The sequence below is a fragment of the Microcaecilia unicolor genome, chromosome 5 (genome assembly GCF_901765095.1).
Source record: "Microcaecilia unicolor chromosome 5, aMicUni1.1, whole genome shotgun sequence".
Taxonomy (NCBI): Eukaryota; Metazoa; Chordata; class Amphibia; order Gymnophiona; family Siphonopidae; genus Microcaecilia; species Microcaecilia unicolor.
This window is the reverse complement of record NC_044035.1, coordinates 150,878,935-150,901,882: the sequence shown is the minus strand read 5'-3', so window position 1 is coordinate 150,901,882 and position 22,948 is coordinate 150,878,935. Positions and strand designations below refer to the sequence as shown.

General features: G+C 44.4%; 1 protein-coding gene across 2 annotated transcripts in view; it reads left to right on the top strand.

The window, feature by feature from the left end:
• Positions 1–22,948, top strand: part of PSAP (prosaposin) — a 210,055-nt gene that overhangs the window by 161,393 nt on the left and 25,714 nt on the right. For both annotated transcript variants that reach the window (XM_030203420.1, XM_030203419.1), the window contains one exon: positions 12,751–12,934. In XM_030203420.1, coding sequence (XP_030059280.1) covers positions 12,751–12,934 — 184 coding nt within the window. The remainder of the gene's footprint in view (positions 1–12,750; positions 12,935–22,948) is intronic.

Here is a 22,948-nt window from a genome sequence, read left to right as displayed (position 1 = left end):
TTATTGCGATATAGAAGAATTTGCAAAGATACAAAAACGTTTAAAGAACAGGCAAAAAAATTGAAAGAAAAATTTGCACAAAGAGGTTATCCAGAAGATATAATTAAAAAAGCATACAAAAGAGCAAGATTCAATCATAGAGAATTATTATTATCTAAAAAGAAGGAAAAAGAAAAAAGTGAACTTGATATTCAAACATGTGTGTTACGCTATACACATACTAATAATCAGGTTGCCAAAAGTATAAGAAAACATTGGCAACTAATGCAAATGCATCCAGCATTCAGTAATAAAAATCTTAGAATAGCGTACACCCGAAATCAGAATTTAAAAGAATTATTACAAGAAAAAAGAGAAGATTTGGTAGATATAACTACACCAGGACATACGGGGTGTGGCAAATGTAAATATTGCAAAATAATGAGGACTACAGAGAAGTTTAAGAATCCAACAGATGAGAGACAATATGATTTGAGATATAAGACAAATTGTGAATCAACATATGTTGTTTATATTTTGATCTGCCCGTGTCAGAAAATATATGTCGGGAAAAAGAAAAGAGCGTTGAAAATAAGAATGAGTGATCATAACCATAATTTAAAATTTAAAAAACTGGAAGCGCCCTTGGTACAACATAGTCTGGAAAGGGGTCATTCATTCACGGATTATGAATGTGTAGTAATGGATCATGTCCCCTTAGCCTTACGTGGAGGAGATCGTAATAGAAAATTGTTGCAAAAAGAACGCTGCTGGATATACAGACTAGAAGCCCTAAATCCAACGGGGTTGAACAATAAAATCGAGTGGAAAGTTTTCTTATAATATTAACGAAAAGGAGGAACCGATGAGGGAAGAGGCAAATGATCTTTCGAGTAATCTGATAGGTTTAGGGAAGGAGGAACTATCAGGGCGTCTGACGTAATAAAATCAGGTGATCGGCGCCATCTTGTGAGATATTCTCTATCAAAGAGACAGAGAAGTCGAGCAGAGAAATGAAATAACCGTGAGTACATGAGATGTCATATAGATATAACAAAAAGAAGTAAACACAGTTAAAAATTGATAAAAGGTGTTTAATTGCAGGGCACAAGAACTGGTATACAAAGGTTTAGCTCCAGATGAAGATGTTACGAAACAGAAGCGCACTGTAGAGCAAACCAAGTGAGAAAGCCTGGAAGATAAGATAAGTGCAAAGTTAAAAAAGAATAAGAACAAAAAGTGAAAAAGCAAAAAATTATTAATCTAGACTAATGAGGATTCCCGCTGTTAGAATAATGGTACAGAGGAGAGGTGTAGTGTTTGAAGCAAATAATTAATAAACACACCGGAAATCTGAAGTCAAGATTATTATATTCATCAAAAAGACTGTGTTGAAAAGTTTAAAGTGCCATAGTGGTATTAATTAAGCAAAATAAAACAACAAAGTTTTTCGGGAAAGTTCCATTGCATGGTCAGCGCAAACGACTTCCTGCCCGCCGCGCAAGCGTGCCTCTTTAGTTCTTTTGTCTCCGCGGTGAGGTGCGGTTCGTTTACACATTGCTCCTCTCTCAGGCCCAGGAAGAACTTCTCTGTGAGGATCGCTTCTTGTTTGTTTTTTTTCTTTTAAATAAAAAAATAAAAAAAAAGTCGTTCTAGTAGTCTCCTGTACTTCATTTACATTGTTCCCAGTTAGTTTCCTTTCTTTTTCGACGCGGCCGGGTTTCCCCCCTTTTTTGTGCTTTTTCTTTTTTTGCACAATCGCGTCGTCTGATTTTGCCGAAGCCGTTTCATGTCATCGAAGACACCCAGCGGCTTCAAATGTTGTACTCTGTGCGACCGGACCATCTCAGGTGCTGATACCCACGCTTGGTATATCCAGTGCCTTGGGCCCGACCATTGCCCAGCCGCTTGTAGTCTGTGTCTTCATATGAAGAAACGGACCCAAGCGTCTCGAGAAGCCCAACAGGGAAAAGCTTTTTGGGGCTCAGTCCGGACCTTCGATGTCGATATTTCAGTACCGAGGGTGTCAACATCGAAAGGAGCATTGACGTCGAGGAGAGAGGTAATGGCTGCTGAGAGACCAACTCGCTCTGGGAGCACTGAGGCATCGAGTGGATCTCCACCTGTCTCGAGGCCTCCTGTTATGCAGGCCCCCCGGGACCGACCTTTGTTGGACCCGACCCCGAGGAGACGTGAGGATTCCACGTCTTCCTCATCGGTACCGAGGAGTCTTAATGACGGGCGTTGAGTGAAGGCTAAGAAGCATTGTCATTGTTCTCCTTCGATGCACGATACCGGGAGATCCGGGGCATCAAGAGTTAGCGCCGAGAGGACCGCTCCCCCTCAGTACAGGAGGTGCCGATGCGTCGGTCTCTTGGCAGTCCAGTACTTACTCCCGAGCCTCCACGGATTCTGACGCTGCCTGTTCCACCGGCCCCGCAGCCTTCTCCAATGGCGGCTCTTGTCGAGCGTATCCGGGCCTTGTTTGCAGAACTTTTGAAAGGCTTACTGCGACAATCAGCTTTGGTGTCGGTGGTGCTTGTGACTCCTGTGCCATCTGCTGTAGCGGTGCCTGGCCCTTCACCTGTGGTGAGGTCTCCAACTGCGGTGTTGCCTGCGGCATCTGCTTCAGCTGCCACCCAGGTCGACTCCCCTTTGATGTCGGTGGAGGAAACTTCGCGGCAGTGGGATCGGGCGTTGACTTCTCGACATCGCCACAGAGGACATCGTTCCTCGGTGTCGAGGCAGGTCCAGTGTCAGAGTACCTTGACACAGGTAGTGTCTGACACTGAGCAGGAGCGCTCGTGGGAATCAGAGGAAGATCCCAGATACTTGTCTTTTGGGATTCCCTCTGACCCTTCTCCTCTGCTGGAAAGAAGACTGTCTCTACCAGAGAGTTTGTCTTTTTCCTCTTTTGTCCAAAAAATGGCTATGGCTATTCCTTTCCCTGTGGAGGTTGAAGATGAGCCCAGGTCTGACATGCTGGAAGTCCTGGATGATTATTCGCCACCTAAATGGGCTGTAACAGTCCCTCTCCATAAGGTACTGAAGGAAGTCCTTATGAGAAACTGGTCTGCCCCTCTCTCTTGCCCTGTGGTTCTCAAGAAAGCTGAGTCCCAATACCGGATCCACGGTGAACCTGGATTGATGAGGTCCCAATTACCCCACAATTCCATGGTGGTGGATTCCGCTCTCAAGAGAACTAGGAGTACTAGAGACTATGCTTCGGCGCCCCCAGGCAGAGAAGCTAGGACTCTTTTGGGAGAAAGATGTATCAGGCTGCAATGCTCGCTGCCGTGATCCAGTCATACCAGCTCTTCACGAGCATACACTTGCGGGACTCGATAAGTCAACTGTCCAGCTTGGTTGATGCACTCCCTACGGAGCTGGCTGAGCCTTTTCGCCAGGTGGTCAGGCAGCAGAAGGCGTGTCGCAAGTTCCTGGCCAGAGGTACACCAGGATTGCTGCTGAAGGTATAGTGATGCGCAGACTCTCATGGCTGCATGTTTCTGACCTGGATCATTCTGTCCAGCAGCGGATGGCGGATGTTCCTTGCCGGGGGGACAATCTTTTTGGAGAGAAAGTAGAGGATCTTGTTAATCAGATTAAGAAGCATAATGATGCTTTGGATTCTCTCTCCCACCGGGGTCCTTCTGCTACAGCCTCCTCATCTAGGAGGTTTTTTGGAGGGAAGAGAAGTGCTCCCTATTCCTACTGTAGGCGTAAGTACGCTCCTGCTTCTCGGCAGCCTGCCCAGGCTCAGCCTCGTTCTCATCAACAGCGTGCGTCTAAGGCCCATTCTTCTTTCCAGCAAAAGCAAGGGAAGGGCTTTTGACTGGCTCCAGTTCAGCATAGCCTCTGTAAAAGTGTCCATACAGAATGACTTGCTGGTAGGAGGGAGGTTGATGTTTTTTCACCAAAGGTGGCCTCTCATAACCTCCAACTGGTGGGTTCTTCAAATAGTCCGGTTAGGATACACCCTCAATCTGGAATCCAAACCTCCAAATTGCCCACCAGGAGCTCATTCTTACAGCTTCCAGCACAGGCAGATACTTGCAGAGGAAATCTCCACCCTTCTAAAGGCCAATGCGGTCGAACCCGTTCCACCCGAGGAAGAAAGGCTGGCATTCTATTCAAGGTACTTTCTTGTGCAAAAGAAAACGTGGGAGGCGGGATGCGTCCCATCCTAGACCTAAGAGTCCTGAACAAATTTCTAGTCCGAGAAATGTTCAGGATGGTTTCCCTGGGCACCGTTCTTCTCATGATTCAGGAAAAAGATTGGCTATGCTCTCTGGACTTAAAGGATGCTTACACCCACATCTCGATACTCCCAGCTCACAGGAAGTATCTTTGGTTGGCTGGGAACACAGCACTTTCAGTACTGTGTACTGCCCTTTGGTTTGGCATCTGCTCCCAGGGTGTTCACAAAGTGCCTGGCTGTAGTTGCAGCGTCGCTACGCAGACTGGGAGTGCATGTGTTCCCTTATCTCGACGATTGGCTGGTGAAGAGCACATCGGAGGCGGGCACTTTACAGTCCATGCGAATGACTATTCAAGTGCTAGAGCTGCTGCGGTTCGTGATCAATTATACCAAGTCCCATCTCACCCCAGTTCAGAAATTTGAGTTCATTGGAGCACTGTTGAACACAAAGACAGCTCGAGCTTATCTCCCCGAGGCGAGGGCAGACAACCTAATGTCCCTAATGTCCTTGGTTCGAGCTTTTCAACAGATCATAGCTCGGTAGATGTTGAGACTTCTGGGGCACATGGCCTCCACAGTTCACGTGACTACCATGGCACACCTACACATGAGATCAGCTCAATGGACCCTAGCTTCCCAGTCGTATCAAGCTGCAGGAAGTATAGAGGATGTGATCCAATTGTCCACCGACTTTCGGAATTCCCTGCAGTAGTGGACGATTTGGCCCAATTTGACCTTGGGATGTCCATTCCAAATTCTTCAGCCACGAAAAATGCTGACGATGGATGCATCCCTCCTGGGGTGGGGAGCTCAGGTAGATGGGCTTCACACTCAAGGAGCTTGGTCCTTTCAGGAAAAAGGTCTTCAGATCAATCTCCTTAAATTGTGAGTGAGCTGGAACGCTGTAAAGTCTTTCAGAGACCGGCTGTCCAACCAAATCATATTGATTCAGACAGACAAACAGGTTGCCATGTATTATACCAACAAGCGGGATCTCGCCCTCTGTGTCAAGAAGCCGTCCAGATGTGGCTTTGGGCACACTTTTAATATTAACTAATAATGGGAAAACTTTTAAACAAAGTACAAACACTTAACCAAACCCTAACGTACTCCCTGTTGTTCAATCAATACAGCTTTACTTAAGTTTTTCAATTTCTTTAATATATAACTATAAACAATACAAAACATACAACCCCAAAGTACCCTCAGTACTCCTAAAGATCTCCCCAAACCAATTCCAATCACTCACACACATACATACTCCGTATCCCAGCTGTTGTTAAATACGCACAGATAAATACAAGTAAATACAGATAAATGCATTTCATAGTCACTTTCTCCTCTGCTGCATATTCCAGAATCCAGAGCCAAAAAGCTCAAATGACTGTCCTTTTTGACTGTCCTTTTAAATGTTCAGCATAATAGCCATAACTTTATATCCGGTATGGTACTGTGTCAATCAAGGACTTATTCAATCAAACACCAAATGCTGGCATCACTCCGTGCTGTTAAGGAGCTTCATAATTTAAGCGTCAAAATATATAATCCACTGTGTGATGTGAACGTCAGTGATTAAAGGATCCGGTTGCTGAGGGCACCTTCAGCGCGTCATCAGTCAAAGCATACTCTCATTCTCGGTTCTCAATGCGAGACCGCATTTCACTCTTGGCTTCCTCAGGAGAACCACAACCGACAGCCTAAAAGGACACACACAACATTCCTGTGTACAATAACCCCAACAAACTTTACTACAACTTCATATAAACTCATTTAACCAACATTTCTATCCACTGATAATAATTTCTCATTTGGCAGCTTACCCAGCAGGCTGTTTCCCAAATCTACGTGGTCAGGAAATGACGACGCTCACTTTCCAACCCCTGATGGCGTTCCTAAAGTATCCGAACAGGCCACACCCCTTATGTACGTCAGAACCTTATATCCACTCCACCTCAAGATTTAACCCTAGAGGCGCCACGGTTCTCCATTGGAAGATGAAGCGCTGTTCAATATTGAACAGATGATCGCTCACATGTTTCTCCAAGCTACTTATCTGGCAGGCGTAAACAGTCTGGCCAGCAGGTTGAGCAGGATAATGCAACCTCACGAGTGGTCACTGAACATGGGTATAGTCCGCAAGATCTTCCGAGCATGGGGCACCCCCTTGGATCTTTTTGCCACTCAGATCAATCACAAGGTCCCTCAGTTCTGTTCCAGGCTTCAGGCCCACGACAGACTAGCATCAGATGCCTTTCTCCTGCATTGGGGAACAGGCCTTCTGTATGCGTATCCTCCCATACCTCTAATAGGGAAGACTTTGCTAAAACTCAAACAAGACTGCGGAACTATGTTTCTGATAGCTCCTTTCTGGCCACACCAGATTTGGTTCCCTCTTCTGGAATTGTCCAAAGAACCATGGAGATTGGAGTGTTTCCCAACCCTCATCACCCAGAACGAGGGGTTGCTTCTGCATACCAACCTCCAGTCTCTGGCTCTCACGGCCTGGATGTTGAGAGCTTCGAATTTGCCTCCTTGGGTCTTTTAGAGGGTGTCTCTCGGGTCTTGCTTGCTTCCAGGAAAGATTCCACAAAGAAGTGTTACTAGAGGGTGGAAAGATTCCACAAAGAAGTGTTACTAGAGGGTGGAATGACTCAGGTTTATGTCTGTTATCAAGCCGTTGTTTGGAGTTTGACACCCTGTACAGTTGTGGAATGTATAGTTTTTACTAATAAAAATTATAAATTACAAAAAAAAAAAAAGCGTTACTCCTTTCAAATGGAGGAGGTTTGTTGTTTGGTGTGACAGCAAGGCCCTAGATCCTTTTTCTTGTCCTACACTGACCCTGCTTGAATACCTTCTACACTTGTCAGAGTCTGGTCTCAAGACCAACTCCTTAAGGATTCATCTTAGTGCGATTAGTGCTTATCATTGCCGTGTAGAGGGTAATTCTATCTCTGGACAGCCTTCAGTTGTTCGCTTTATGAGAGGTTTGCTTTTGTCAAAGCCCCCTGTCAAACCGCCACCAGTGTCATGGGATTTCATCGTCATTCTCACCCAGCTGATGAAAGCTCTTTTTGAGCCATTGAATTCCTGCCATCTGAAGTACTTGATCTGGAAGGTCATTGTCATGGTGGCTGTTAACTTCAGCTCATATGGTCAGTGAGCTTCAGGCCCTAGTGGTGGATACACCTTATACTAAGTTACATCACAACAGAGTAGTCCTCCGCACACACCCTGAGTTCCTGCCGAAGGTGGTGTCAGAGTTCCATCTGAACCAGTCAATTGTCTTGCCAACATTTTTTTCCCCCCCAACCTCATGCCCACCCTAGTGAAGCAGTTTGCACACCTTGGACTGCAAGAGAGCATTGGCCTTTTACGTGGAGGAGATGAAGCCCTTCAGACAGTCCGCCCAGCTGTTCGTTGCTTTTGATCCCAACAGGAGGGGAGTCGCCATTGGAAAATGCACAATCTCCAATTGGCTAGCAGATTGCATTTCCTTCACTTATACCCAAGCTGGGCTGTCTCTACAGGGTCATTTCATGGCTCACAATGTTAGAGCCATGGCTGCGTCAGTGGCCCACTTAGTCGGCCTCCATTGTAGAGATTTGCAAGGCTGCAACGTGGTCATCAGTCCACACATTCACATCTCACTACTGCCTTCAGCAGGATACCCAATAGGGCAGGCGGTTCTGTACAATTTGTTCGGGGTTTAGAATCCAACTCCTCCCCCCAGGCCCATTTTGATTCTGTTCCAGGCTGCACTTTAATTGATTTTGGTTTCAGGTCAATCTCTGTTATGTCCTCGCCGTTGCAAGGCCCAATTGACCAATGTTCATTGTTTTGAGTGAGCCTGGATGCTAGGGATAACAAGCAGCTTGCTTGTCCTCAGAGAAAGCGAAGATACTTACCTGTAGCAGGTATTCTCCAAGGACAGCAGGCTGATTGTTCTCACAAACCCGCCCTCCTCCCCTTTGGTGGTGGTGTTGTTTCTTGTTTATTTGCTTTTTAATTAGAGGCACGGTGCGCGGGAAGTGGTTTGTGCATGCACGGAGAATATCTGCTACATGTAAGTATCTTCGGTTTTTCTATCCTTTAAACCAGTTTTTAATCCACAACAGGACACTACCTCCTATCCCATGACTCTCCAATTTCTTCTGGAATCTTTCATGAGGTACTTTGTCAAACGCCTTTTGAAAATCCAGATATACAATATCGACCGGTTCACCTTTATCCACATGCTTGTTTACCCTTTCAAAGAAATGTAATAGATTGGTGAGGCAAGATTTCCCTTCACTAAATCCATGTTGGCTTTGTCTCATTAATTCATGCTTTTGAATATGCTCTGTAATTTTGTTCTTTATAATAGTCTCTACCATTTTGCCCGGCACCGACATCAGGGTTACCAGTCTATAATTTCCTGGATCCCCTCTGAAACCTTTTTTAAATATCTGTTACATGGGTTACCCTCCAATCTTCCGGTACCACGCTCGATTTTAAAGATAAATTACATATTACTAACAATAGTTCTACATGTTAATTTTTCAATTCTATCAGTACTCTGGGATGAATACCATCTGGTCCAGGAAGTTTGCTACTCTTCAGTTTGTCAAATTGGCCCATTACATCCTCCAGGTTTATAGAGATTTCATTCATTTTCTCTGACTCGCCAGCTTCAAATACCATTTCTGGCATCGGTATCTCTCCCAAATCTTCCTCGGTGAAGACTGAAGCAAAGAATTCATTTAATCTCTCTGCTATGGCTTTGTCTTCCCTGATTGCCCCTTTTACCCCTCGGTCATATAGTGGTCCAACCAATTCTTTTGCCGGCTTCTTGCTTTTAATATACCATCCATGTTTTTTTTTCCTTTTGACCCAAACCGGATGGGGATAGCTGTTGGCAAATGCACAATTTCTAATTGGCTAGCAGTTTGCATCTACTTTACTTATGCCTAGAGTGGACAGACTAGAGGGTCAAGTCAAGGCTTATAATGTCAAGAGCCGTGGTGACATTGGTAGCCTACTTGAGGTCAGGCTCCATAGAGGAGATCTGCAAACCTGCAACATAGTCTTCACACATTCACATCTCATTACTGATTTGAGCAGGATACTCTGTGAAAGCCAGTTCAGTCAGACAGTTCTGCAGAATATGTTTGGTTTCTAGAATCCAGCTGCAGTCCCCTAGGCCCAGTTTTGTTCTTTTCCAGGCTACACCTCCACAACTAGCATGTGCATAAGAACATAAGTGTTGCCATACTGGGACAGACCAAAAGTCCATCAAGCCCAGTATCCTGCTTCCAACAGTGGCCAATCCAGGTTACAAGTACCTGGCAAGATCCCAAAACAGTATAATACATTTTATGCTGTTTATCCTAGAAATAAGCAGTGGATTTCCCCCAAGTCCATCTTAATAGTGGCTTATGGAATTCTTTTAGGAAGTTATCCAAACCTTTTTTTAAAACTCCGCTAAGCTAACTGCTTTTACCACATTCTCTGGCAACAAATTCCAGAGTTTAATTACACATTGAGTGAAGAAATATTTTCTCCAATTTGTTTTAAATTTACTGTTTTGTAGCTTCATTGTGTGCCCTCTAGTTCTTGTATTTTTAGAAAGAGTAAACAAGGCAAGATTTCCCTTCACTAAATCCAAGTTGGCTTTGTCTTATTAATCCATGCTTTTAAATATACTCTGTAATTTTGTTCTTTTTAATAGTCTCAACCATTTTGCCCTGAATTGACATTTGGCTCACCGGTCTATAATTTCCTAGATCACCTTTTGAAAATCCAGATACACAATATCAACCGACTCCCCTTTGTCCACATGTTTGTTCACTCGACCAATTTACTTCAATTCTTTGAAGAAGTGAACAAACATGTGGACAAAGGGGAGTCGGTTGATATTGTGTATCTGGATTTTCAAAAGGCGTTTGACAAGGTACCTCATGAAAGGCTACAGAGGAAATTGGAGGGTCATGGGATAGGAGGAAATGTCCTATTGTGGATTAAAAACTGGTTGAAGGATAGGAAACAGAGAGTGGGGTTAAATGGGCAGTATTCACAATGGAGAAGGGTAGTTAGTGGGGTTCCTCAGGGGTCCGTGCTAGGACCGCTGCTTTTTAATATATTTATAAATGATTTAGAGATGGGAGTAACTAGCGAGGTAATTAAATTTGCTGATGACACAAAGTTATTCAAAGTCATTAAATCGCGACAGGATTGTGAAAAATTACAAGAGGACCTTACGAGACTGGGAGACTGGGCGGCTAAATGGCAGATGATGTTTAATGTGAGCAAGTGCAAGGTGATGCATGTGGGAAAAAAGAACCCGAATTATAGCTACGTCATGCAAGGTTCCACGTTAGGAGTTACGGACCAAGAAAGGGATCTGGGTGTCGTCGTCGATAACACACTGAAACCTTCTGCTCAGTGTGCTGCTGCGGCTAAGAAAGCGAATAGAATGTTGGGTATTATCAGGAAAGGTATGGTAAACAGGTGTGAGGATGTTATAATGCCGTTGTATCGCTCCATGGTGCGACCGCACCTTGAGTATTGTGTTCAATTCTGGTCGCCGCATCTCAAGAAAGATATAGTAGAATTGGAAAAGGTGCAGCGAAGGGCGACTAAAATGATAGCGGGATGGGACGACTTCCCTATGAAGAAAGACTAAGGAGGCTAGGGCTATACAGCTTGGAGAAGAGACGGCTGAGGGGAGACATGATAGAGGTATATAAAATAATGAGTGGAGTGGAACAGGTGGATGTGAAGCGTCTGTTCACGCTTTCCAAAAATACTAGGACTAGGGGGCATGCGATGAAACTACAGTGTAGTAAATTTAAAACAAATCTGAGAAAATTTTTCTTCACCCAACGTGTAATTAAACTCTGGAATTCGTTGCCGGAGAAAGTGGTGAAGGCGGTTAGCTTAGCAGAGTTTAAAAAGGGGTTGGACGGTTTCCTAAAGGACAAGTCCATAAACCGCTACTAAACGGACTTGGAAAACTCCAAAATTCCAGGAATAACATGTATAGAATGTTTGTACGTTTGGGAAGCTTGCCAGGTGCCCTTGGCCTGGATTGGCCGCTGTCATGGACAGGATGCTGGGCTCGATGGACCCTTGGTCTTTTCCCAGTATGGCATTACTTATGTACTTATGTACACCTCTGGAACCTTTTTGAAAAATCGGCATTACATTGGCCACCCTCCAATCTTCCAGTACTATGCTTGATTTTAATAATAAACTAAATATTGCTAACAATAGTTCTGCAAGTTCATTTTTCAATTCTATCAGTATTCTGGGATGAATACCGTCTGCTACTCTTCAATTTGTCTTATTGTCCCATTACATCTTCCAGGTTTACAGAGATTTGAGTTTCTTTGACTCAGCTTTGGTACCGGTATCTCTCCCAAATCTTTCTTGGTGAAGACCGAAACAAAGAATTCATTTAGTCTCTCCGCTATGGCTTTGTCTTCCCTGAGTGCCCTTTTTACCTGTCATCTAGCATTCTAATTAGTTCTTTTGCTGGCTTCTTGCTTTCAATATACCTAAAAAAGTTCTTACTGTGTTTTTTTTCCTCCAATGCAATTTATTTTTGCCTTCCTTATCAGCGCTTTGCATTTGACTTGCTATTCCTTATGCTGTTTCTTATTTTCAGTTGGATCCTTCTTCTATTTTCTGAAGATTTTCTTTTAGCTCTAATAAGTTTTCTTCACCTCACTTTTTACCATGCTGGTTATTGCTTGCCCTTCCTTTCTCCTTTTTTAATACATGGAATATAACTGCCCTGAGCTTCCAGGATGGTATTTGTGAATAGCATCCATGCCTGATGTAAAATTTTGACCTTTGCAGCTGCTCCCCCCCCCCCCCCCCCCCCCCTCCACTGTTCTTCTGATTTTATCAGCCTCCTTTTTGAAACTTATATGCTAATGTATTGAATTTCTTATGTGTACTTGCTCCAGAGCTGATATCAAATCTGATCATATTATGATCAGTGTTAAATGGACCCAGCACCATTATCTCCTGCATCAGATCATGCGCTCCACTAAGGACTAGGTCTAGAAATTTCTACTCCTCTTTCAGGTTGATTTATTTCAAGGCCTTGATGGTTTGAGTCCCTGTTGTTCTAGTGGCATTGTTTTCCGTGAGCGTGGTAGTTGGGGATTCCCAACTGTGAGAATACAACTGGCCTGCTTGTCCTTGGAGAAAACGAAGTTACTCACCTGTAGCAGCTGAGGACAGCAGGTCAGGTATTCTCCCAAACCCTCCCACCTCTTCTTGGAGTTGAATTCCTTAGTTAAATTATGCCTGAGGGACCCGTATTTGTGTATTGGACGCAAAGGCACCAGCGCATGCAGAGTGGGATGCTGCTACTCAGTGTTTGCACTGGGCTTTGTCAGATGACGTCACCCATCTGTAAAAATACTTGGCCTGCTGTTCTCAGAGAACATCTGCTACAGGTAAGTGAGTAACATCGTGAAAATTGGTTTGTGATAAATGACTGGCAAAGTGGACTGGAGAGAAAATTAGTGGATTCAGTTTGTGCACTCATCATCCTTTTTGTCTTGTTTGTACTTCAGGAAAGAATAAAAGAAGTATTGGATCATGTGTGTGAATTTATCCCAGAACCGTATGGAGACCAGTGTGTGGATTTTGTAAATCAGTATCTCAATGCCATCATTCAGATTCTACTGCAGGAGACTAGTCCCAAATTTATGTGTGAAATGCTTGGACTCTGCGCTGCCAACACGCCCTTCCTAGTTGGTAAGAACTCTGTGACTGGTAATTCAAGAGGGTGCCAAGGTACTTTGACTCTAGGGAAGCTTCCTCCCCTGATGTAGAGAGTGGTACCAAATGGTTTGATATCGACACCCACAGAGGCATAGGTGTCAAAGACCACGCCACAGGAAGATTAGTGCCTCAGGAAGGAGATGAGGCTTAGCCATAGCTGGTGCAAGCACCCTCGATGGCCGAGTGGCGGCAGCTCCTCCATTAATGTTTGTAGCTTCAGATCATTTGTAGAAATGAGTGAGCTTACTGTTTTTGGAAGGTGCAGTGCACGAGTATGGCCATAACTTAGATCTTCTCACCTCTTACCCACTTCCCCTCTCCCCCCCCCCCCCCCCCCCCCCCCCCCCCCCCGCAACACCAATCTCCGCCCCACTGCCACACAGGTCTCCATCTTTTTCTGTGCATAAATATAACAGTGCTAGGATGTCCCTATAACCAGCTCCCCCAAATGACACACTGATTACGATTTATAACAAATTGCTACTCTACCTACGAGAAGTTTATTCTGTTATTACGCTTCCTCTTTGTACATCTCTATGCTGCACAAGCCAGCAAGTTTGAAAATATAAGCGAGATTAAATAAAAAAATGCTGCCAACAATAAAGAATGACAACATGGATGCAGCAGCTCATAGGTTTGCTTGCTAGGTTTTGGATTGGAAGGGGAAACAGACTGACCTATTGGCTTCAACTTTTTGAGTTCATCCCGTCTCCTGTTTTCATCCAACTTCCTTGGCAGCAAAAACAAGTCCAATGGCTGTCTGTTCTGTGGTCCCAGTGGCTTTGGAAAAAAAAAAAAAAAAGCAAGAGTGGGCCGTAGCTGCCTTCAGGCATGTGCTGTTCACTCTGCTAGTCCTCTGCCCCCACTGACAACTTCCAGTTCCGGGGACAGAGGACTAGCAGAGTCAACAGCACATGCTTGAAGACTGCTGCAGCCCTGCGCTTGCTCTTTTTTTTTTTTTGTTTTTTTTTTTGTTTTTTTTGTCTGCAGTAATAGTTGAGATGGTGGCGGGAGAGAGGTGGGATTTGCTGCAGCACCCCAGAGAGTTCACTGCAGTGCATCAGGGTGCCGCAGTGCACAATTTGGCAACCGTTGCTCTAATCTGATTAGGTCATTTAAATGGAAGGCCATACCCTGGTCTGATCACTTTTCAGCTGGATTTTATCATTGATTTATGCTTAATGAGATATCCAAGCACAAACTGTTATCTACCAGAAGGAAAATTGAGTCCAATTTTGGGTCAGAGCTGAAAGATTCGGTAACCTCTTGGATCCCTATTCAATAATCAGCCAAATCTTTCTGGGATACTAATGTAAACTCTGTCCTGGACAAAATTGCTCCTATCACCACTAAAAAGGTTAAGGTAGTCAGAAAATCCTTTTGGTTTTCTGAAGACGTAAGCTAAAATTGGGATGTAGACATCTGGAAAAGCAACGGAGAAACAGTAGTACTGCAGAGGACAAATCCAATTGGAAATTTGCTTTCCGTCACTACAGATCAGAGTTAGCCAATGCCAAACAAAATCATTACAGCAGTTTAATAGGAGAGGATGCTCCTGACATTAAAAAAAAAACTATTCTCCTTAGTAAAAAGTCTTAACAGCTACCACTGTCTGCTCAAGCATTATCTGACTACTTCAACAATAAGATTACTTGAATTTGTTCTGATGTTTCCAAAACTACTATATCAATGGAAAATACATCAATTTGGTTTGAGCTCGTAAACCAGCGGAGGTATGGCTCAAGAGGCTAAGGCAGACCAGATATGGGATGTTTTTTAACCACAGACACTTGTTGATGTAAAAGCGCTACTGTTGAAATGTTCTCGATCTTGCTGTTCCCTTGCTTACTGTCCTGAATTTTATTTACATCTATCCCAACTGAGGTAGTACAGTGGCTGATGATCAGCCTTAACAAGCTCTTAGAAATGGGCTTCCTTCCTTTAGACATGGGAAAAATTGTCATTACACCTTTACTGAATGGCCCTGGATTAGATATCACCTCGGCTGCAAACTACCGCCCAGTGGCCATCATCCCTTTTTTCATAAAGATGTTGGAAACCTATATTAGGAAGCAATTCTTTTAATACTTGGATAGATTCTCTATTTTACACAGTTCACAGTTCAGCTTCAGAGCAGCACATAGTATGGAAACCTTACTCCTCGGCCTACCTACATTCGTTAAACAATATCTCTGTAAAGGTGATCAGGTAATCCTTTTTCAGTTCGGCATTTTGGCAGCTTTTGACAGTTGATCACATAATGCTACTTGAAAAATTGGATCAGATAGGCATCAGAGGTACTGTACATAAATGGTTCATCAAATTGGTATCAGACAGAAGCTACTCAGTTAAAATAGACATAAGTGCATAAGTGTTGCCATACTGGGATAGATCGAAGGTCCATCAAGTCTAGCATCCTGTTTCCAACTGTGGCAAGCCAGGTCGCAAGTACCTGGCAAGATTCCGAAACAGTACAATACATTTTATGCTCCTTATCCTAGAAATAAGCAGTGGGTTTTCCCCCAAGTCCACCTTAATAATGGCTTGTGGACTTTTCTTTTAGGGAGCTATCCAAACCTTTTTTTAAACCCCGCTAAGCGAACTGCTTTTACTACATTCTCATATCAGCTGTGATGTCTGCTATCCAGAACTGGGCGCTGATAGTTTTTCATGTATTCAGTTTTAGTTTGACTAAGCTCCTGTGGTTCCAGAAACAGGGTACTCGGGTTCCAAGCTCTATAGTACTGTGCATTGACAAAACTTTCACAGTAGATTCTGGAGCCAGGGTGCTTGAGGTATATCTTGATTCTTCCTTAACACTCCTCCCACATTATTCATCTACGGAAGAAAACACTGTTTAAAATGAGAAAGCTAAGGCTAGTTTGGTCATTTTTTAACCAGAAAGCTTTCACACTGCTGGTCCAAATGCTGATTTTTTTATTTATTTATTTTTTTTTGCCACATCTTATTTTTTGGTATTAAGACTCAGTATCTGAAGAAACTGAAGTTGATACAGAACTGCAGCCCGACTGATTTTTCAAACTAAATAGATATAGTAGTGTCTTACTATGCCTTGTTAAACTACACTGGCTTCCCATAACTGAAAGAGTCTGGTTTAATACCGTTTGTATAGTATCATCATTCTGTATGGCTTGTATTGATAGACTAAAAGAACTGTTCCTATGATCTCCGTCCTATCGGAGGTCGAAATATCGAAAGATATTTTGCTGTTTTCCCAGTATCGAGCGTCTCTCTATGGAACTCCCTTCTTGCTATAAAAATGGATAGCAGCAGCTACCTTAGCTTTAAGAGAAAGTTTAAAAACTTACCTATTCCCAGTGGAAGCAAAATGATCAACCATTACTGTACCTTACCCTCTAACTACTAATAGGACTGGTTTTTTTAGTTTTGACATTCCCAAACTCTTTAGGAAACTGTTTTCCTCTTAATGCCTTACTATCTAATGTAATCTAATTACAAACCGCACTGAACCATGAAGAGGGGATTATAGCGGTATATGTGTCGATTTGATTAGTACTGCCCGGTACCACTCATTGATGGCAGGCAACAGCAAAGGCTGAGTTGAACCTGAAGCTGGAACCTGGCTCTTCGAGGACTGGTGCACCGGCACCTCCTCCAAAGAGGGGGAGCTATTCTCTGGGTGCTGGCACTTCTCGAGTACTGGCGATTTCCGATCCCTTAGCTCTCATGGCACCACGCTTCGAAGGGGGCCGATGTTTGTTTTTTTTTCTTTGCCTTCCTTCAATGCTCAGCATAGTGGTCCCCCAGCACAGATGAGGATGAAGTCTAACCTGTACGCATCCTCGGTGTCATATCTGATGCTGACAGGTCCTGGGGCCTAATATCGGAACCTGATTTCGAGGGAGGTGGAGTCCTCGATGCCAGTGCTTTCCCAGTGGAAGATGACGACTGGGCAGCCATTGAAGTTGATGCTTCTGGTGCTTATGTTGATGGAGTGGCCTTCAAAGAGCCAAAAGGTTTTGCCTACTGGACCTGACGAGCCCTCTGTGTCCTCAACTGCCTTTGTAAATGGTGAGAACAAGAATCAGGCTGGTGATCAGGCCCAAGGCACCCAGTCCACAAACTTTATGGGTCCATGGTAGAAATTGCCCGATTACATTGGGCACACCTTTTGAAGCCACTGGGGGGGGGGGGGGGGGGGGGTCTTAGACATCAAGAAAAGAATTGTGGCCAAATTAATCCCCTATCTTGAGCATTCAAAAGGGAAAGGCTCAAATCGAGGTCAATGCTGTCTGATTCGTGCTTCGAATCAGTTTGTTTTGGGAAAAACTGGACTTTCCCAACCTCATTCCTGCCGTCACTTAAGCCGCTGCTGCTTTTCTAGCAGCAGCGGTGGCAAAAGAAGCTAAAGTTGCCACCATGAGGCCAGACTCTGTATTGGCACAGGCCGCCAAATCTGCCCCAGAACCGGAAGTGATATCCAAGGAGGTGGGACCGGCAGCCGTGCTAATACAGAGTCAGGCCCTGCGGTGAGTTTAACTTTTTCCCACCGCTGCTGCTGTTCATCTAGAGGAGCAACAGCGGCAGGAGTGTCAGGGCAGGAGGAGGAAACAAGAGGAAGCAGATGATGGATTGGGGAAGGCAGAGGCTGGATGGAAGAGGTGGGGAGAGATGTGGCAGAGGCTGGAGAGGAGAGGTGGGGCATGATGGCAGGGATGGGGCATAGAGGGATGCTGCTGGACAGGGCAAGAATTAAGATGTGGAGAGGGGAGGTGCTCAACATGGCAGGAAGATGGGGGCAGGTATATAGAGGAGAGTTGCATGATGGACATGGATAGAGAAAAAATGCCAAATTTACCAGGAGATCCTGGCAAGAATTAAGAGAAGACAGAGGAAAGTGGAAACTAGAGACTGGGATCAGCACAATTACAAAAATTAAAAGACCAGATAAAAGTAGAAAAATGAATTTTATTTTCTATGTATTGATAGTAGCCTTAAAGAACTGAGTCAAATCAAACGTTTTGGCTGAATCGTTAGCACTAGTGCTCAGGTCTAAAGAGCTGTGTGAAAAAGAAGAAAAGCTGAAAATCTATTAAAATTAAAAGGGAAGGTACTAAAACTAAAAACAATGAAGAAAGTGAGAAAAGCTAAGGAAAAACCCGCACGGGAAGACACTGAAAAAATGTCTGTCAATATGTGACTTCTCAACTCCATGAAAAAAAAAAAAAAAAGACTGAAGAACCTGCACTCGGGTGGGAGACACTTGCACATGTGTGGTGGCACACTGTTACAATTTTCTAATAGCTATATACGCTAGGCAGCATCTATACTAGATGTGAGAATACTGATGGCCTGCTTGTCCTTGAAGAATGCATGTAAGTTTTTGGAAATGTAGTCTGCACATTTTCCTGCCCCCCCCTGACTTAAATGTATCCCTGAGAGCACCTCCTTATAATGTAGCTACAAGTCATTTACAGACTTTAAAGTAGGTTGAGGGAGGACAGTTTAACAGTTGCTGAATCTATTTTTATCTACGTAAATGGCATTGGAACTTGTTCTTTCTCTTTTGTGTGTATGGGGGGGGGGGGGGGGGGAGGATGAAGAACACTTAGAATTTTTTTTTTTCCAAGCTCTTAGTTGCAGTCTCAGGCTGCTTTGTTATATTTGCATTCACCATATGCACTAACACAGGCATTAATAGTCCCAAAGGAATATCTCCAGTCTGATTTTATAATTCACTTCTCACATGCTGTCTTCAAATCTTTGTCTTCATAACTTCAACCAGCTGTCAGCAAACAGCTTATATCCAGTATCAACATGTATCCCCAATACCCGATAGGGAATCCCTGTTTCGTTGAAGCTGTATCGGGTAAAGATCCTGTGCCATGACCACTGAGACTAAAGCTGAACCACTGGATCTTAGGTGAAATGGGGATTCTCCGTTGGGTATTGGGGGTACATGTGAATACTGAATATAAGTTGTTTTTCTTCAGAACTTCAACTAGCCGCGAGCAAAGATTTGAAGACAGCACTGTGAGATAAGTGGATTATAAACTTATAGAGACAAAGGAGTGGGAAGTGGAAGAAGACTTGGCAAACAATAGGACTTGCGATGAAACGATGCTTTAATTGCACACCAGGGGTGTAACCAGAGATTTTGAGGGGGCATTAGTCATATAGGTGTGAGTAGTGCTTGGTATACTCCTAAATAATGCCTTAAGAGTCCACGTGTTCTGCCCCAGCAACCTTACACTAGTTTATGTTGTAGCCCTAAAATGTGTTTAATGCCTTTAATGTGTCACTCCTTGCAAAAATATGAGCAGTACATTGTGTGTAATGTAGTCTTGCATGTCTTTTAGATTGTAAGCTCTTTGAGCAGGGACTGTCCTTCTATGTTTAAATTGTACAGCGCTACGTAACCCTAGTAGCGCTTTAGAAATGTTAGTTAGTAGTAGTATTGCAGCCACTTCTGCTTGTTCTATGAAGTTAATTGTTAGTGGCCTATTTTCCTGCAAAGGCCTCCTTCCTTTCTCCACCAAACTTGGTTCCTTTGTTTACCTACTGTCATTTCCTATTTCTATCATCTTTATCCTGAGGGTCAGCTAGGGTATGACCTGTCTCCAAGCGAGGACTTCCTTCTGTGACCACCTCTGCTACCTGATCTCAGGCTGTGTCCTTATCGGTTCCTTCTTTCTTTCCTGGGCGTGTGGGTGCTCATCTTGAACCCTCTGCCCCATGAACCAGATGTTCTTCATCTTGCCTTGGATGACACATGTTCCTGCTTTCCTGGAGAAAACTTGTCTTTTTACCTCGTTCATGCTTTCTCTTAAGATATTGCACAAACACAACACCCCGTCTCTGAACTGCTTTCATCTTCCTGACCAGTCTCCCACCTCTGCAATAAAGCTTACCGATGCAGCTCTCGGAGCTAGGAAGTCTCTTGCCTTGGGGCATTAACTTCTGAGTATCTTAACTGTGAGTAAATTAGCTACATTTATTCAATAAAAAGTAAATTTCAGAAAAAGAAGAGACTTCCGTGTGCTGATGTGCCGAGGTTATACTTCTTAGATATTAAAGCTTTTTTTTTTAATTTTCATGAAGTCTTTATTAATAGGTAATACAAAAAATCTGAAACATAGTACATCGTGCATAACGTGTTACATATCACTTATGTAAGACACAAGTCTCTTAGAGTGAAGCGTCTATGCAAGACAGAGCATGGTATGCATATCATTATGTACCAAAAGAACAATTCGTACTATATTAAAATATCTAGTGGACTATTCAGAGTAACCATTCCGGAACTTCAATTTTTCAGAGTTTATATATATATATATATTGGTCCCCGCTTCATGTGCACTCTTATCACACATAACCCCATCCCACCCTCCCCCTCCCACCCACCCTACCGAGCACCACCTTAACAAAAGACTTCAATCAGATTATACATGAAGGAGAAAAGAATCCCAGATCTGATGCCATCTACACATTCGATTACGCCTTTCCGCTAGGAGTTTTTCCATCTCGCAGACATGCCTCAATTTTTGGACCCATCTGGTAATGGGTGGGGTCATGGGCTGTTTCCAATGAGCAGCAATTATAACTCTTGCAGCGCTTATAGCCTGTCCCACAAAGGTATGTTGAGTGCTAGAAAGACCCACAGCTCCCACAGAGAATAAGAAAAAGGTCGGGCTCCAAGGTATTGGGCTGCCCGTCCACATCTGCAACCTGCTGTGGATCGATCTCCAATATGCCCTAACCTTCTTACAGGTCCACCATATGTGCCCCGCTGTGCCCCGCACCCCACAACCCCTCCAGCACAACCCCTCCAGCACAACCCCGTCAGTGTAGGATAAATGCGCTGGAGACGCTCAGGCGTCAAGTACCAACGGTACAGCACCTTCACCGCGTTTTCCTTGAAGGGCACATGAGACGACCCTCTTACCACAGCCCGCTCCATCCTCTCCCATGTTGCCTCCTCCAAATCTATGCCCAGCTCTCTCTGCCAGCTCTTCCTGTGAAGTGTATAATTCGGGGATTGCCTGTTAATGATGTGATAAAGGCGAGAAACCAGCCCATTAGTTGTAGGTGGACCCTCACAGATGGTCTCTAATGCTGTTTGCTCCCTGGCCATAACCACCCGAACTGCACTGGTCTTAAGAAAGGAGGCTAATTGAAGGTAAGCGTACCGGTCAGATCCCACTATTGGGAACTTCTCAAGGGCTGCAGGGTAGGACAACAATGTCTCACCTTCGAACAATTGACCCCACATTCGTAAACCCCCAGTGTGCCATCTTGTGAACACTCCTTTTGTCGTTCCGGGATAAAACAATGGATTGTAAGCTATGGGGGACAGACGAGACAATGTTGTACGTCGATGTAAGAACATGCTATCCCAGTTCGAAAGGGTGACATATATAGAAGGACAGAGTCCCGCCTCCAGAGACCTAAACGAGCCAGGGATCCACATAAGAGCCCCTAACGACCTTTCACCCAAAGTGTATTGTTCAAGCTGCACCCACTGCCTATCCGGGTAGTCCTGAAACCATTCCACTGCTGCGCGTGCCTGGACTGCTCTATAATACCAAGTCAGATTGGGTACTCCCAGCCCGCCTCTCGCCCTATCTTGGTACAGGACCGTACGTGCCAAGCGCGGACGCTTTCCCGCCCAGATAAAGCGCATAATACGGTCCTGTAGCATTGATAAAAATTTACGTGGCATTTTGATTGGGAGAGCCTGAAACAAATAAAGCAGGCGCGGCAAAACATTCATCTTTACTGCTGCTATTCGGCCGAACCAGGAGAGGGCAAGATCCCCCCACTTACCCAAGTCCTCAATAAGTGCCTCTGCCAAACCTTTATAATTGACCGAAAAAAGATCCGAGAGGTCTGCCTTCAGGTTAACCCCCAAGTAGCGAATGTTCTTGCCAGCCCACCTGAAGGCATAAGAAGACCTCAGCTGCTCCATGAGCTCCGTCGGGAGAGTGACATTCAAAACTTCAGATTTAGACATATTAACTTTAAATCCCGACACAGTCGAGTATTCCTCTATCTCCCGCAGAAGCCCAGGGAAAGTGGTCAGGGGGTGAGTAACAAACAACAAGACGTCGTCTGCGAAGAGGGCTAGTTTATGTATTCTCCCACCCATGGAGAGTCCTGATATATTGGGATTGGCTCTAAGCCGGGTTGCAAAAGGCTCCATTACCATTGCAAACAGTAGGGGGGACAAAGGGCAGCCCTGTCTAGTACCTCTATGTAAAGGTATCATCCCTGAGTTACCTCCATTTACACGAATACAGGCTTTAGGAGAACTATAGAATGCTTGGATCCATCCACGAAACTGCGGTCCTATCCCAAAGGACTCCATCACTTTGTACATGAATGGCCAATGCACCCGGTCGAAAGCCTTTTCAGCGTCCAAGCTGAGGAGACATAGAGGCTTCTTCATTCTTTTAGCCAAATACATTAAATCGACCACTCGCCTAGTGTTATCTGTAGCTTTTCTATAGGAGACAAATCCCACCTGATCGGGGTGGATAATAGCTGGGAGCAAGGGTGCCAGCCGGTTGGCCAGAACTTTAGCTAGAATTTTGACATCAGTGTTTAAGACGGATATAGGACGGAAGGACCCGCAGTCCTTATGGTCTTTATTCGGCTTGGGCAGTACCGCAATCCAGGCTTCCAACATGGTGGTGGGCAAAGACTCCCCGTTCCCAATTAGGTTAAATAGATCAGCCAACAGTGGGGCTAGCTCGGTGGCGAATTTCTTGTAGAATTCGTTAGGGAAACCTTCCAACCCTGGTGATTTACACGAGGGTAAGTGTTGAATAGCTTTTTGTACCTCAACTGGGGTGACCGGCGCATCAAGGGCAGCCCTCTGTTGATTGGTTAAGGAAGCTAGGTCACTCCCAGCCAAATAATCTAAGATAGTATCTTCAGGTGGGTTAGTCTCCTGTGCATATAGTTCCTGGTAAAATTCACTAAAGCGCCTCCGTATGGCCTCAG